General features: G+C 38.7%; 1 protein-coding gene across 1 annotated transcript in view; it reads left to right on the forward strand.

Annotated features, from left to right (window-relative positions):
• The window catches only part of EIF5B (eukaryotic translation initiation factor 5B), a 66071-nt gene that overhangs the window by 32611 nt on the left and 15706 nt on the right, over positions 1-17754 (forward strand). The window contains exons 10-15 of the mRNA XM_049785140.1: positions 3088-3371; positions 8294-8401; positions 8591-8701; positions 11930-11997; positions 12489-12630; positions 16953-17084. Of these exons, the coding sequence (XP_049641097.1) occupies positions 3088-3371; positions 8294-8401; positions 8591-8701; positions 11930-11997; positions 12489-12630; positions 16953-17084 (845 nt within the window). The remainder of the gene's footprint in view (positions 1-3087; positions 3372-8293; positions 8402-8590; positions 8702-11929; positions 11998-12488; positions 12631-16952; positions 17085-17754) is intronic.

The following is a 17754-nucleotide window of genomic DNA, read 5'->3' on the forward strand; positions in this document are numbered from 1 at the left end:
CTCAATTCTTAGTAAGTGGATGAGTAGAGTGATAATTCATAGTCCTGCTATAGCATGTTTAATGAACTAGTAACAGAAAAAGTTTAAGAAAGCCGGCAGAACTTTGTTTTGTAAGGACTAGTACTAATGGCTTCATAATCATCTGGCATCTGATAAGCATTTATGATTAATGATGTACATTTTGTGAACTTCAGGGATCTTCCATATATATTGTTTAAGGTGCAGGCTGACAGTGGCCATAGTGTGTGGCCATTTGTGTTATTAAGCATGACCTGCCTGAGTTCTTTAGTGTGTGCACAGTAGTTGTTCAAATATTGGATCCTTGACACTCCTAAGGGCTACTTGATATTCTTCCTCAATTATCAATTTCAGCCATTATGGTCAGTTATGCTGGGAACCTGTGGCATACAATCTGTCCTTGATGGCACTGAGTCCAGTTTAGCATAATGGGAAAGTTGATAAAATTGGTATCAACCAGGATGTAGTATGATGGGGCACAGCTGTGTGTCGTATTGAAAACTAAGCATGAAGGCTGTTAGGTGATTCTCTTTCTTTGATTTTCTTTGTTTTTATGTTTTAAACTACCTTTATTTTAACCTTGGCTTCTGAGACTAGGCATTTGCTTTGTGGATATATTTGTTTTCTTTTGCTTTTTCTTACATAACTTTTTCTCCCCATTCCCCCATAACATTTTAATCTTTTATAGCATCCCATTCCTTTTTGTATTATCAGCTTTATAAACTTCAGTCTAGTCTACTTGTGAGTGCTTTCCTTAAAAGTTTTTTGTGTTTATAATATAGATGGGCAGATCTTGCTTAAAAGATCTGCTCTATTTTTTGGGCAGCAGTGAGGAGTGGTGGAGAGGTTGTTTGGGCCACAACCTGGCAGTTCTGATCAAGGTCTAACTCCTGACTACACTCAGAGATCACACCTGGCAGTGCCTGGTCGACCACATAGGGTGCTGGGGATCAAATCCAGCTCGGCCATGTGCAAAATCAAGTGCCTTCTCTGCTATACTGTATTTCAGGCCCTGCCACAATTCCTTTAACTATACAATTCAGGCAGTTCCCATCCTGAATGATTACTCATGTGTGGCTTACTTACTGCTATTCTTTACTCTTGGAGGTGCTCTCTGAACGGTGTGGTTCTGGGATCAAACACAGGGCTCCCTCGTATAAAACATGTGCTTAGGCCTTAGCTATATCCTGGCATTGTTCTGTATTTTTGTTATTTTACCGAGAACTTGTTTGGGGGGATGCTACAGCAGGCAGCGCTCAGGGGTTACTCCTGACTACTCAGAAATATCTTCTGGCAGCCTCAGGGACCATATGGGATAAAAGGGCTCAAATCCAGGTTGACAAGGCAAATGCCCTACCTGCTGTGCTATCATTCTTGCTCTGATACTCTTTCCAATAATTTTTAATGGATTATTCTTATAGATGGTTTCTCCTGGTGATTCTCTCAATATTTTCAAAAGTTTTTACAGGCAGAGAGGGCTTGGGACATACCCATTGGGCTCAGGGACCACTTGTGGTCTGGAGAACATATGTGATATTGAGGATTGAACGAGGATTGGTTGCAACCTTAAGGTTGTTTTTAATCCCTACAGTATCTCTCTGACATGTTAGTCACTTTAAATTCTAGTTTTATAGCTTCAATGTAGGAAAGTTTTGTGGCCGTTCTGTGTGCTGGCTTTTCGTACGTGAATTGACTTTTTAGGGTTTGGTTTTGTTTTTGTTCTGGACATGATACTTTGAAACATAGAAATAATTTGTTGTTAAGGATGGCATTTCCTGTCTTTAGAAAGAATTTATGTGTACTTCTACTAGGAGTATAAGTGAACTAGCAAGATGGAAATATCTTATTCCAAGTTTGGAATTGAGTCAATCTGGATGTGATTATAAGGGAGGTACTGTTTATTTTCTTTTCTTTGTTTTTGTTTTTGTTTTTAAATAAAATCTTTATTTAAACACCATGATTATAAACATGATTGTAGTTAGGTTTCAGTTTGTTTACTTTCTGTTTATATTTAACCACTAGGCTGTAGTTCTATAGGATTTTATTCCTTCTAGATAGCTCATTCAGTGCCTTAATTTTTTTTTTTTTGCATTCCTAAATCCTTGATATACCTGATTTATCAACTTATAATACTGTGACACTTCTATAGCAAAGGATCATTAAATCGAAACTTAGTGGGGTCAGAGCTATAGTACAGTAAGTAGGGCTGGATACAGCCCACCTGGGTTTGATCCTTGCCCCACTACAAATGATCACTGAGTCAGAGTAAGCCCTGAGCACCCGTATGTCCCCCCCCCCCCATAAACAAAACCCCACTAATTAGCTTTTCTGCTGCCCCTCCTAGAATCTTCAGGTGGCTCTAAGGGAAAGGAAGTATTAAGATTTGTACTCATTGCCCTGAGTTTGTGCTGATGTGGTAATAATGCTCTGCTGTTTTTATTAGCTTATGTTAACTTATACTTTGTAGATTTTTATTGTTAATGATAATCTTCAATTTAGCATGTTGACAGCCACCTTGTATTTATAACTCATGAGAATATTAATTTGTAGTTATTTGTTACTTAGTGCACTTTTAGCTTTATTTCCCCTTTAAGTTCTCCTTTTTTGTTTTTGTTTGATTTTGGGCCACACCTAGTAACACTCATGTTTACTTTTGACCACTCAGAAATCACTCCTGGCAGGCTTGGGCTATATGGGATGCTGGGGATTGAAGTCAGGTCAGTTTGTGCAAGGCAAACGACCTGCCCTCTGAGCTATAGTCTGATCACTAAGTTCCCTTGATTTTTTTTTTCTTTTTTTTTTTTTTTTTTTTTTTTTGTTTTTTGTTTTTTGGTCCACACCTGGCGGTGCTCAGGGATTACTTCTGGCTCTCTGCTCAGAAATAGCTCCTGGCAGGCATGGGGTACCACATGGGATGCCAGGATTCAAACCAACAACCTTAGGTCCTGGGTTGGCTGCTTGCAAGGCAAACGCCGCTGTGCTCTCTCTCCGGCCCCTAGTTCTCTTGTTTTTATAAAGATTGCTCACTTTAAACTTACTCTTATTTTTAACATTGTTTTTTATTGAAAGAAGGAAACACAGTACATATAGAAGTAAAAGAAGACCCTGAAGAGGAGGAGGAAGAAGAAGATGAGGAGGAGGAGGAGGAAGAGAGTGAAGAGGAAGATGAAGATGGAGAAAGTGAAGGCAGTGAAGGTGATGAAGATGATGAAAAAACTTCAGATGAAAAGGATTTGGGAAAAACATTAGATAAAAAGCTAAGTAAAGAAATTAGCTCAGAATCTGAGTATGACTCTGATGATGATCGAACCAAAGAAGAAAGGGCTTATGACAAAGCGAAACGAAGGATTGAGGTATTTTTAATTTTCTTTCTCTTTACTCATTTTCTCTATTACTCTATCATCATTATATTTGTATTTAAAATTTTGGGGGTATTACCTTGTTCAGTTTCTGTAGAGTTCAATCTTGTTCAATTTTTGTTGAGACATAATAGGTCTTTGACTCTGATCTCACTCTTAACAAATTAGAATGGTGGCTTATTATTTTCACATTATTTTAATTTGTTCTTTGGTAATTTATAGATATGCAGAAATACTCTGAGCATATGCATTTTAGTTATAAATGTTAAGTGTTTGCCTCACATATTTAGATTACTCAGTATTAAGGCATCTTATAATTTGTATTTAATTTGGTTGGCCTGTGACATTTTATAAAATTTAAATCTTAGCTACTATAGGTTTTTTTTTTTTTTTTTGGTTTTTGGGCCACACCCGGCGGTGCTCAGGGGTTACTCCTGGCTGTCTGCTCAGAAATAGCTCCTGGCAGGCACGGGGGACCATATGGAACACTGGGATTTGAACCAGCCACCTTAGGTCCTGGATCGGCTGCTTGCAAGGCAAACACCGCTGTGCTATCTCTCCAGGCCCAGCTACTATAGTTTTTCTGTTTAATGAGTAAACCAAAAGATTTCAATGTTATAACTAGTTTTGACAGCTTACCATAAATGACACTTAATTACTTGAGTTTAAATTAGCATGCTGTTTAAAACTATTTTAAGGATAAAATCTTTTTAATTCTCTTTCATCTTATATTATACTTATTTTTGGTTTTGGGGCCACACCCAGCAATGCTCAGGGGTTATTCCTGGCTCTTGCACTAAGAAGTCGCTCTTGGCAAGCTTCAGGGGACCATATGGGATGTCAGGGATTGAACCTGTGTTCATCCTGGGTCGGTTTTGTGCAAATGCCCTATGGCTGTGCTATCACTTTGGCCCTCTTTTTTATTTTTTAAAGCATTTAAATTTTTCAAATATCTAGGTATCATACTTGTCTTTTTCTTTTGTAAAGTCTGGTTAGTGAAAATTTCTCAAAAGTTGAAAGAATTAAGATTTGTTATAAATTGGGAAATGTTGATTTTTTTTTTTCCATGTAGTTGTTGTGGGGAGACTTCTTTTCATTTTAAGCAGTGCCCACAAGATAATTTTAAGCTGGAAAAGTCTTTTGGGGAGGGAATTTGGGCCACTTCAGGCGGCACTCGGGTTACTCCTGTCTCTGTGTTCAGAAATTACTCCTGGCAGGCTCAGAAGACCATATAGGATGCAGGGGATCGGACCTGGATTATCCGTGTGCAAGGCAAATGCCATACCTGCTGTGCATTCGTTCCAGCCACTGGAAAAGTCTTTAAAATGGCATTATTTTAGAGCAGGGATCCTCAAACTTTTTAAACAGCGGGCCAATTCAGTGTTCTTCAGACTGTTGGAAGGCCAGGCTATAGTTTAAAAAAAAAATAATAGTGGCCTGTGGGCTGTATTTTGAGGATCCCTGCCTGAGACTGAGAGGAGTCAAAAGACAGAGAGGAAGAGGGGAGTTGGAGAGTGTGGCACACATCCCATGGGCCTGGACAAGTAGGCTGCTAAGAGGACAGACAACAGTGACAAAATCACCAGTGACCCAATAAATGTCCTCAGCGAGTTGCCATAGTTTGAGGATTCATGTTTTAGTGTGTTGAGAGTCTTGTCTCAGGAATGCTCACTACGTTTGAAAAGTTGTTTCAGAGAACTGCTGGCATATATTTCTCCTCCCTTCCTTCACCTTGATTGTTGCACTCATAAACACATTTGGATTTTGCTTGCCAGAGGAAAACAATCTGGCTTTGGTTGCTCCTCAGGGGTTGCACTTTAGCTTCGGTGTTTGCATACACCAGTCTACAATGCCAATATCAGAGTTCCCAGGTAATATAGCGGCTGGAGTCTCGCTAGTCCCATGAGGCTAAAAATATTTATGAAAATGGTAATCAAGACCAGCTCTCATGCTTAGTGGTATATTAGAAGAGCTTTCAGAGAGTAGAAGATTGTGGTTTGAGTAGTTTGTGAGCCCTTTCCTAATTGAAATTTATAGAACTTTATGACTGAATAGTTTTGAATTAAATCTAAAATTTTCTACAGTTTAGTTCTAATGTATTTTTGGAAGAAAATTTTATTGTATATCTATATAAATTATCACATGGCATAGAGATAATTTTTTGTTGTTGTTTTGGGTCACACCTGGCACACTCAGGGATACTCCTGGCTCTGTGCTCAGAAATTGCTCCTGGCAGGCTCAGGGGACCGGGATTTGAACTACCAGCTTGCAAGGCAAACACTGTGCTATCTCTCTGGCCCTTAGAGATAGTTTTGTATAAGAAGCACAACAAGGGCCCGGAGAGATAGCACAGCAGTGTTTGCCTTGCAAGCAGCCGATCCAGGACCTAAGGTGGTTGGCTCAAATCCCGGTGTCCTATATGGGCCCCGGTGCCTACCAGGAGCTATTTCTGAGCAGACAGCCAGGAGTAACCCCTGAGCACTGTGGGGTGTGGCCCAAAACAAACAAACAAACAAACAAAACCAAGAAAAAAAGAAGCACAACAAAATAGTTCCTGTGGTATTCATTAAATTAGCCATTTTCATATATGTATTTACAAACTTTGGCCAATACTTTATACCATTCTTTTTCTTTTTTCTTTTTCTTTTTTTTTTATTTTTTTTATTTTTTTGGTTTGTGGGTCACACCGGCGGTGCTCAGGGGTTACTCCTGGCTTTAGGCTCAGAAATCACTCCTGGCAGGCTTGGGGGACCATATGGGATGCCGGGATTTGAACCAATGACCTTCTGCATGAAAGGCAAATGCCTTACCTCCATGCTATCTCTTTGGCCCCCATTCTTTTTCTTTTTTGAAAGACCACACACACCCATGGTGATGGAAGCCCATGTGGTGCTGGAGTTTGAATCTAGGACTCCTAGATTCTTTTTTATTTTTTTTAAGTAGAATAAAATATTTTCAGTTTACATTGGAGGAAGCAAAACTAATGGGAAATATATTCAATAGTATGATAAAAGGTATGTTCTCCACCATACTAGTGTCCGTCCAGCCTCCAAACTTTTACTTGGAAAAAGTAAACATTAATGATACAGTACATGTGGCAATTACTTATAGCTTTCACAGAATTTATTTATGAATGAATAAACCTACATTTGGATTTTAAATTCTGCATTGTGGGGCTGGAGCAATGGTGCAGCCATAGGGCTTTGTGTCTTGCACGTGGCTGACCCAGGACAGACCGCCTTTCTATCCCCCAGCATCCCATATGGTCCCCCAAGCCAGGAGATTGCTGAGTACATAGCCAGGAGTCATCCCTGAACGTCACCGAGTGTGGCCCAAAAACCAAAAAAAAAAAAAATAAAAATTCAGTATTGCATTTTTACCAGAAAGCTAATCGGCCAAAGAGGGAAGATAGGGAGAGAGGGAGGAAGGGAAGGTAGGAAGCTCCTCCAGTCTTTTATTTTTCTGTCTTTTTTTTGTTTGTTTTTGTTTTGTTTTTTTTTTGGGGCCACACCCATTTGATGCTCAGGGGTTACTCCTGGCTAAGCGCTCAGAAATTGCCCCTGGCTTAGGGGGACCATATGGGATGCCAGGGGATGGAACCGCAGTCCTTCCTTGGCTAGCGCTTGCAAGGCAGACACTTTACCTCTAGCGCCACCTCACCGCCCCCCCCCCTTTTTTTTAACTCAAACAAATTCAATGCTTAGTATAGTACATCAAAGGTTTATCTTCTTCTTTACAGTAAGTTCTCTGAAAACATTATGACATAATTACAGGATACACACAAAATTAAATATATCAGCATGATGCAACTACTCAGCCCTGTTGTTTTTATACTTTTCTTATTAGTATTTTAATAGCACTACTATGAAATACATTCTAAACAGGTCTCCTTTTTAGGTACCATTATTGGAATTAGAGTGTAAAGTTTATATTGTGAAATGCAACTACATACTCAAATAACTAAGTATTCAAATAAAAATAATTTTTGGTATTAAGTGGTTTTTATTGTTTTTAAATATATACATTTTTAAGTTCCTTTTATTTTAATAAATGTCTTTATACATCATGATTACAAACATGTTTGTAGTTGGGTTTCAGTTAAAAAAAGAACACCCCCTTAACAATGTAACCTTCCCACTACCAATGCCCCCATCACTCTCTGGGTATCTCCCTTTATCTTCCCGTCCCATCCCATCCCTCACTTTTTTTTCTTTTTTTTTTTTAAAGAAAAGCAGTGCAAACGGCCAGAGCAAAAATACAGTGGGTAGGGTTCATGCCTTGTACAAAGCCAATCTCTGTCACCCATATGGTTCTCTGTCAGGAGTGATCCCTAAGCTTAGAACCAGGAGTAAGCCCTTAGCACCACCAATTGTGACCTAGAAACAAAATGACACCCCCTTCCCCCAATTCACTGCAATATTTTTCTTTCTCATAGTCAAAAAATAGTTTTGATGTCCCCTTAGATTAGCATTCCCTACCAGTGACACATCTTTTCCAATGCTGTGCAGTCACTGGGAAACCTCAGCCAGTCAGGTTTAAGATGGTGATTGACATATAGATTTTTCCAGTGTCAATTCTGTCCCACTACTTTATGTTGGTATAAAGATCCAATGACTGAATCAGGGACTATGTGGTGCCATTTGTAAGTTTAATAAATTTTAAAAAGTGTATGTATTTCTATTTTATGGTTGCTATGCAATAGAAGATCCAGATAAGATAGTTGCTATTAATGATTATTCTCCTTGTCTGGATAGAGCTTACTTTATGTTATATTTCAACTGGAAAGCCCCAGGATGTAAGCTGTTCCTGAAAATAAGAACGAAAATCTCTAAAAAAAAGTTTAAAGAAAAATAATGATAGTAAAATATATGAAATACTATTTCATTTTGTGATTAACTAAAGTTCTTTATTTCTAGAAACGACGACTTGAACATAGTAAAAATGTAAATACGGAAAAGCTGAGAGCCCCTGTTATTTGTGTACTTGGACATGTGGACACAGGGAAGACAAAAATTTTAGATAAGGTAAGTATTGTATGCATTGATAAAACTCATAAAAACTTATACATTTAATATACTTAACATTCATTATTTAATGCATTTTATAGATTGATGTCATTTAAATATACTAATAGAAATTGTAGCATATATAAGTAGTGCCTTTATAGTAAATAAGTTACTTTTTGTGTTACAAAAATTTGTTCTCTGTTTCAGCTTCGTCACACACATGTACAAGATGGTGAAGCAGGTGGTATCACACAGCAAATTGGGGCTACCAATGTTCCCCTTGAAGCTATTAATGAACAGACTAAGATGATTAAAAATGTAAGTATGGGGCCGGAGATAGAGCATAGCGGCGTTTGCCTTGCAAGCAGCCGATCCAGGACCAAAGGTGGTTGGTTTGAATCCTGGTGTACCCTATGGTCCCTGTGCCTGCCAGGAGCTATTTCTGAGCAGATAGCCAGGAGTAATCCCTGAGCACCGCCGGGTGTGGTCCAAAAACCAAAACCAAAACCAAAAACAAAAACAAAAACAAAAAAGTAAGTATACTGTATCTTATGTCTTGATCTCTGCCATAAGCTACTTTATCAGAGAACTAAAGTTAAACACTAGAATACCATGTCTATGTGCTCATCGCTCATAAATAGCTTGTCTGATTTTGCTCTAATTTGTTTCAGACCTTATTGTTTAAGAGAGATAAGGTCAGTGGTAGGAGCTTTCACATTACATTTTTTTCCCTTTAAGACAAAGGCAGCTTCTGAAATTAGAATGATTCACTGTGTTTAATATCTTTTTATAGATCTCTATGTGTAGAAACTTTGTTTGGGCCATTGAGAGATAATGCAAGAGATAGGACTCTTGCCTTACACACAGCCAACCTGGATTTGATCCCTGGCACCACATATGGTTCTCTGAGCCTTTCAGGAATGATTCTGGAGCACAGAGCAAGGAATAATCCCTGACAATAATCAGGATTGGCCACAAAACAAAACAAGAAACCCAAAACTTGTGTTTCCTCCAAACTTTGTATTTTACTTGATTGCATTTTCTTTATTACCCTTATTTTTTTTTATTTTGGCTATTTCTGTTTATGCTAAATGTAACACTTAAAAGATTATTATGAAGCTTACTAAATCATTACGAAGCAAACACCTTTGTGTCAACCATGTTGGGAGATAGAACCTTGCTGGTTTCCTCAAAAACCAGCTATTCATCTTTCCAATCAAAGCTCTCTTCTTCACTTGAATAACTTTTGGTGGGACTTTTGCACACTACCTAGCCTAACAAAGTTACCTCCATCTGTGTGCTAGGTAGGGTATTTTTCTGGCAGTTTTAATGTGCAGGGGACTGACTAAACCTTGATCTGTTTGCAAAGCATGTTTTGTATATGTTCAGTCCATTGAGCTTTCTTTCTTGCCCCAGGAGTAACTTTTAATACTAGCTTCCTCTTAAAATAAAAGTATTAATACTTGGGTTAGAATAATAGCACAGCAGGTAGGGTGTTTGCCTTGCCTGTGACTAACCTAGGTTTGATTCCAGACATATCAAATGGTTCCCTGATCATGATCAGGTGTGGCAAAAAAAAAAAAAAGTTAAGTAGTCTACTTCTAATTCTATCATCCAACTTTATATTTATTGGATTACTTTTATTTTTTTGTTTGTTTTTGGGCCACACCCGGTGATGCACAGGAGTTACTCCTGGCTATGCGCTCAGAAATCGCCCCTGGCTTGGGGGGACCATATGGGACACTGGAGGATCGAACCGTGGTCCGTCCTACGCTAGCGCTTGCAAGGCACCTTACCTCTAGCGCCACCTTCCCGGCCCCATATTTATTGGATTACGTTTAATAAAGTCTACCCTGTCTACTGTTTGGTTATTTTGCAGTAGTAAAGGAAAGCCACAATAGATACTTGATATGTCTAGGAAAGCCACAATAGATATTTGATACTTTACCTTTATTTACCCACTTCAATATAATTTTGTTCTTTTGGTATGTTTTGTTTGTTTGGTTTTGAGCCATATCTATTGATATTCAGGATCTTCTCTTGATACCGTGCTTAGAAGTCATTCATGGGTATAGCCCATGAGGATCTGGCAAACAAACCCAGACCTCCAACATGCAAAGCATGTAATCACTTCATTGATCTATCTCTTTGACCCTCACTAGGCAGGCCAACCAGTTTGTGTGTGTGTGTGTGTGTGTGTGTGTGTGTGTGTGTGTGTTATAGACTTCAATGTCTTTACTGTAATTCTTATTATCATTGTTGGTTTTGGGGGCCACACCCACCGGCTCTTGAGCTCCTCCTGGTTCTTGGCAGGCTCTGGGGACCCTATGGGATGTCAGGGATTGAACTCGAGTCCCTCCCAGGTCAGCCGAGTGCAAGGAAAATGCCTGAAATAATTCTTTGTTCTGTACTTGACTCCTGTATCTCTGATAAAATCCGAGTAGTCTCATTACTTTTTGATAGAGTTAAGCTGTCTGATATGGCAAGATGTTCCAGGCTTCTGTTAGACGTAATCTGTTCCACCTCAGAAACCAGGCTTTAGAATCATTCCCTACTTTATGTATCATACAAAAGGTGCAAGTAGGAAATTTGGAAATGAGAAACAATAAATTGGCGATAGATGCAGCATATATCAATACGTTCTGGTACCTTCGTTAATTTTCTTAACTTTGTATGTAGAATGGTCTCTGAGTGTGTCTCAGTTTTTCTGTTATTGTTTGTTGAATTTGTGATTTTGTGTGTGTGTGCGCATGCTTGCTTATTCTTTTTGCTCACCTTACCTTTTTTGTTTGGTTTTCTTTTTTTCTTTTGTTTGTGTTTTGTAAAGTTCATTTTATCTTTAGGAAGGAATATCGGGAATAATATTGATAGAATTCTTTGAATAGTGAAGATTTTTCAAATATAGATGAGGAAAATAGTTTTGTATGTGAGAATTGTTAATCAATGCTCTAGGTTAAAAAAGAATTCATATTGTATATATTGTAATGTTTCATTCATATACTTTTTTTTGGGGGGGGGGGGTCACACCCGGCAGCACTCAGGGGTTGGCTCTATGCTCAGAAATCGCTCCTGGCAGGCACAGGGGACCATCTGGGATGCTGGGGTTCGAATCACCTTCTTTCTGCACGAAAGGCAAACACCTTAGCTCCATGCTATCTCTCCGGCCCCTTGGTAGCACTTTTGATGTTAATGAAAATATATACTATGCTACTCTGCCGGCTTACTGCTTTGTGTTAAAACTTCATTTGGTGGGGCCGGAGTGGTGGCAAAAGCAGTAAGGCGTCTGCCTTGCCTGAACTAGCCTAGGAAGGACTGTGGTTTGATCCCCCGGTGTCCCATATGGTCCCCCAAGCCAGGATCGATTTCTGAGCGCACAGTCCGAAGTAACTAACCCCTGAGCATCACTGGGTTTGGCCCCAAAACAAAAACAAACAAGAAAAACTTCATTTGGTAAAGAATGAGACCTTTAAATTTTGTTGAGAATAATTGATTTATAAAACATTTTTTTATTGATAATTTTAAAGCTCTTTTTCCTATTTTTTCTAGTTTGATAGAGAAAATGTTCGGATTCCAGGAATGTTGATTATTGATACTCCGGGTCATGAGTCTTTTAGGTAAGAGCGATTTGAGTGTTTTTGATCATCAAACTGTTTAAAACTTTTTTAAAATTCAGCAAGTAAGGTAGGTTTGATTAATTTTGGGGTACTTAAGAGCTGTATAATTCTTTAATAAATGACCAGTCCTTATCTACACCTTACTAATGTAATACTTTTTATTTGGATTTTTGTTTGGCTCTACATTTTGTAGAGACAAGTCTTTATTACTTAGAAAAAGCAAATTTTTATATATACTGGTCTCTCTCATCTCCTATGAAGCCCATAATGAGTGGAGTTTTTTCCTATTGCCTCTTTGGCCAATTCCTTAATACAAAAAAAATTTTTTTTGCCTGTAAAATTGACTAAATTGAAGTAGCTTCTGGAACTAATTCACCCCAGTTGATTTTAATGCACTGTCAGAAAAGCATTTGACAAGATAAGGGCTAACCAGTCTTTTATTTAAAGTGTGAATTTTTTTTCATCTTTTTCCTCTTTTTTTTTTTTAACAGTAATCTCAGAAATAGAGGAAGTTCTCTTTGTGATATTGCTATTCTAGTGGTTGATATTATGCATGGCTTGGAACCTCAAACAATAGAATCTATTAACCTTCTGAAATCTAAAAAATGTCCTTTCATTGTCGCGCTCAATAAGGTAAGTGTGCCTGAAAATTAAAATGTGAAAGCAAGCTTTTAATATTTTGTGATTAAGAAATAGACTCATTCATATCTTTTAAAAGACACTTAAATTTTACATTTTAAAAATGTATATTTCAGTGTATTTATTATTGGTGATTTCTTTGGGAGGGGAACTTGGATTTTTGTGCTACACCCGGTGGTGCTCAGGGATTTTCCTGGCAGACTCGAGGGACTGTATAGGATGCCAGGAATCAAACCCGGGTTTGTCCTGGGTCGGCCATGTGCAAGGCAAACACCCTACTGCTGTGCTATCACTCTGGCCCCTTATTGTTGGAGAATTCTTTGTATATCTTGAATATTAGATTTTTATCAAATGTGTCTTTACTCCATCTTTCAATTCTTTTGAGAAATGACTGATGCATTTTAGTATGCCCAAACTTCTTTATCAATAAAACCAGTCATCTGGGTTTTTTCCTATTTAACTTCTAGAATTTGGGGGCGGGTGGACTATACCTAGAGCATTCAGGGCTCTGCTATCAGAACTTACTCTTGGCAGGCTTGGGGACCATATTGGATGCCAGGGAACCTGGGTAAACTGTGTGCAAGGCAAACACCCTATCCCACTGTGCTATCCCTTCAGCCTCACTCCTAAGAGTATTTTTTTTTTTCAATTTTTTACATTAAAGTCAGTGATCCATTATGTTGTTAGTTATGAATATGTAAGGTTTGTGACTAGATTAATTATTATTACATGTGAATGTACTTGTTCCAGTACCATTTATTATTACTGATATTTTAAATGTTAAAAGTAATTTTGCACAAAAATCAGTCACATTATATACACATCATATGCAAATAATACAGGAGAAAGAGCTCAAAGAGTATATCCCCTTAATATAGTGTCTAAAAGCATCAAGTACTAGACTGGAAAGATAGTACAGAGGGTAGGGTGCTTGCTTTCCATGTGCTGACCTGCGCTAATTATGGTATCACATGTGGTCCTCTGTGTTCAACAGGAGTGATTCCTGAGTGACAAGCCCGGCAAAACCACTGAACTAACCCAAAACCAAAACTGACTCTCTTAAGTATTTGTGAAACAACAAGATAGGTGGGAGACCTATACCATGAGAACTTCAAAACACTTAATAGAAAAGGACCCTTAAGAAATGGAAAATGATTCCATGCTCTTGGGTTGGAAGAATTAATATTCTCCAAATTACCATCATACCTAAATTACTATATAATTCACTGCATTCCTGTCTAGATTCTTTTTTTTGGGGGGGGGGTTTGGGTCATAGTGGCCGCACTCAGGGGTTCCTCCTGGCTCTATTCTCAGAAATCGCTCCTGGCAGGCTCAGGGGACCATATGGGATGCCAGGATTCGAACCACTGTCCTTCTGCATGAAAGGCAAACACCCTACCTTCATGCTATCTCTCCAGCCCCAAATTCTAAAGACAGGAAATGCCATCCTTAACATCAAATTATTTCTATGTTTCAAAGTATCATGTCCAGGACAAAAACAAAATAAAACCCTATATGGTCCCCTGAGCCATACCAGGAGTACCCCCAAAATGCAGTCAGGAGTAAGCCCTGATCAACACTAGGTGTTGCCCCACAACTAATAATAATAAAAATAAAAATCACTAATTCCTGACACTTCCCTTACTCTCATATAAAATTTGCTGTTGCTTGAGAAGCAAATTTTTCTATTCAAATTATGATTTTTTTGGTTTTTGTTTTGTTATTTTTCTTTTTGTTTTGAGGCCACACTCTGTGGTACTGAGGAGTTCTACTCCTGGTTCTGTGCATAGAAATCACTCCTGGCAGGCTCGGGGGACTATATGGAATGCTGGGAATTGATCCCAGATTCATCCTGCATTGCTGCGTGCAAGGCAAAAGACTTGCCGCTGTGCTATGGTTCTGACCCTCAAATTATGTTTTTATTTTCGGTTTTTGGGCCACACCCTGTGACGCTCAGGGGTTACTCCTGGCTATGCGCTCAGAAGTTGCTCCTGGCTTCTTGGGGGACCATATGGGACGCCGGGGGATCGAACCGAGGTCCGTCCTAGGCTAGCGCAGGCAAGGCAGGCACCTTACCTCCAGCGCCACCGCCCGGCCCCTTATTTTCATATTTTTTGATAAAAGTATAACATGACTATGTTTTAAGTAACTTTTAATTATAAAGCATATGCTGATTATATTTTGTTTGTAATTTTGGGGGTTATTTGTTTTATTTTTTATTTAGTGGCAACTCTACTTTACCACCCCAGATTTTTTTTTCTTTTTTTCTTTTTTTGGTTTTTGGGTCACACCCGGCAGTGCTCAGGGGTTAATCCTGGCTCCAGGCTCAGAAATTGCTCCTGGCAGGCACGGGGGACCATATGGGGTGCTGGGATTCGAACCGATGACTTTCTGCATGAAAGGCAAACGCCTTACCTCCATGCTATCTCTCCAGCCCCGACCCCAGATTTTTTTTAATAATATCTTTATTTAAACATCATGCTTACAAATGGTTGTAGTTAGGTTTCAGTCATAAAAGGAATACCCCCCCTTCACCAGTGCTCCCACCACCAGTACCCCTTATCACCCTCCTCCCCCATCCCCTGCCTCTATATAAGATAGGCATTCTACTTCTCTCACTCATTAACATTGTCATGGTAATTGTTAGTGTAGTGTAGTTATTTCTCTAACTTCACTCACCATTCTTTGTGGTAAGCTTCATATATATCGTGAGCTGGTCCTTCTGGCCTCATCTTTAGGCATTATCACAAAAAAGTATTTTTCTTAAAACCCATAGATGAGTGAGACTATTCTGTGTCTCTGACCTATTTCACTTAGCATAATAGTTTCCATCCATGTATAAGAAAATTTCATAACTTCATCTCTTCTGACAGCTGTGTAATATTCCATTGTTGTATATGTATCACAATTTCTTTAGCCATTCATCTGCTAAAGGGCATCTTGGTTATTTCCAGATTCTGGCTATTGTAAATAATACTGCAATGAATAAAAATGTGAGGAAGGTATTTTTGTATTGCATTTTTGTGTTCCTACGAGTGGTTTGGCTGAATTATATGGGAGCTCAATTTCCAGTTTGTTTTTTTTTTGAGGAATCTCCATATTGTTTTCCACAAAGGAAGTGAATTCATCAACAGTGAATGAGAGTTTCTCCCCACATCCCTGCCAGCACTAAATTGTCCTTGTTCTTTGTGGTGTGTGCCAGTCTCTGTGGCATATCACCTCAGATTGAGCTACCTATGGAGATTATTTCTCTTCCTACCCCCGACTTAGCCCCTTTAAATGATTTTCCTCTCTTTACCCATTTATTATACTTCAGGGAGCTTATTGCTGATAAATTCTTGAATGCAGAAAGATTATCTTGGAAAAATACACAGAACACTGGGAGAACGTTGGGGATGGATGCATGGTAACTCAATCACCCCTGCACTCAGTGGGCTGACAGTATCTTAGCCAAATTGTTCTCACATCCCAGGTCTTTGGGAAATTGGAGAAAATTTTTTAATTTACTAAACAAATTATTTTTAACAGTATTTTTAAAATGGGAATTTTGTGTTTGGGGGAGTGAGGAGGATATGTAGCTTCCTAGTGATGGCTTATAATTAATCCTTGTTCTCCTTATTCTTTTTTTTTTTTTTTTTTTTTGGTTTTTGGGCCACACCCAGCAGTGCTCAGGGGTTAATCCTGGCTGTCTGCTCAGAAATAGTGCCTGGCAGGCACAGAGGACCATATGGGACACCGGGATTCGAACCAACCACCTTTGGTCCTGGATTGGCTGCTTGCAAGGCAAATGCCGCTGTGCTATCTCTCCGGGCCCTTGTTCTCCTTATTCATGGTTTCTTTTTTTCTTTTTTCTTTGGTTTTGTTTTGTTTTGGGGCCACACCTGTTGATCCTCAGGGTTATTTCTGGCTATGCACTTAGAAATTGCTCCTGGTTTTGGGGGACCATATAGGACGCAGAGGGATCAAACCACAGTTCGTCCTAGGTCAGCCACTTGCAAGGCTGACCTACCACTGCACCACTGATCCAGCCCCTGTTCATGTTTTTTGTTTAACCAAGACCATTTTGGACTTCTGATTACTACTTAATGGTCTTGTGGTAATTCTAGTATGTCATCTTTGATTAACAAATGGCAGTACCTTATGAATTATTGAAGAATGTCAGTGTGCTCTGCAGGTATGATTTTTGAGGGAGAAAATGAATGAGAAGAATATATTACCTTTGGTTCAGTGAATAGATACAGTAGGACTATTCTACAGTTTAAATCCTTAAATATCCTTACTCTTACAAGATGTTGATTATGAAATCACTTTTTCAGATTGATAGATTGTATGATTGGAAGAAAAGTCCTGATTCTGATGTGGCTGCTACTTTAAAAAAGCAGAAAAAAAATACAAAAGATGAATTTGAGGAAAGAGCAAAGGCTATTATTGTGGAATTTGCACAGCAGGTAAGAAAGGTTTCCCTTGTGGATTAGGCCCTATATTTCTTTTATTTCATTCTTTTAATATTTTTTATTTAATATTGTTCTGTTCCTCATCATAATGGGTTTTAGCGTTTTCTATTCTTTTCTCGTACCCCTGTACTTTCTAATATCACTGGGCTTTTCCAAGATTAATACAGATGTTTAAATTTTAAAACTTAGTTGATTTTTATTTATTTATTTTGTTTGTTTTTTTTTTTTTTGGTTTTTGGGCCACACCTGGTGGCACTTGGATTACTCCTGGCTCTATGCTCAAAAATTGCTGCTGGCAGGCTGGGGGTACCATATGGGATGAACCCAGGTTAGTCCCAGGTCATCCGTGTACAAGGCAACACTGTACTGCTGTGCTATCACTCTGGCCTTGGTTGATTTTTAAAAAGAAATTACTTTTTCTGTGATAAAAAAATGTAGTATGGACTTTGCAATAAATGCAGACTGTGCGTGTTCTTTTCTGTGGTGTTTTGAGGCATTTTGATATGATGAGTCATAGTTAAGGTTGTAGTTAGTTCTTTCTCTAGTCCTAAGTCTAGAATCTAGTTAATTCTGTTCTTAAAAACCAAACAAGTTGGGTTTTTGTTGTTGTTGTTGTTTTCGGGGGGGGGGGGGTGTTGGGCCACACCCATTAACGCTCGGGTTA

Source organism: Suncus etruscus, chromosome 12, assembly GCF_024139225.1.
Source record: "Suncus etruscus isolate mSunEtr1 chromosome 12, mSunEtr1.pri.cur, whole genome shotgun sequence".
NCBI lineage: Eukaryota > Metazoa > Chordata > Mammalia > Eulipotyphla > Soricidae > Suncus > Suncus etruscus.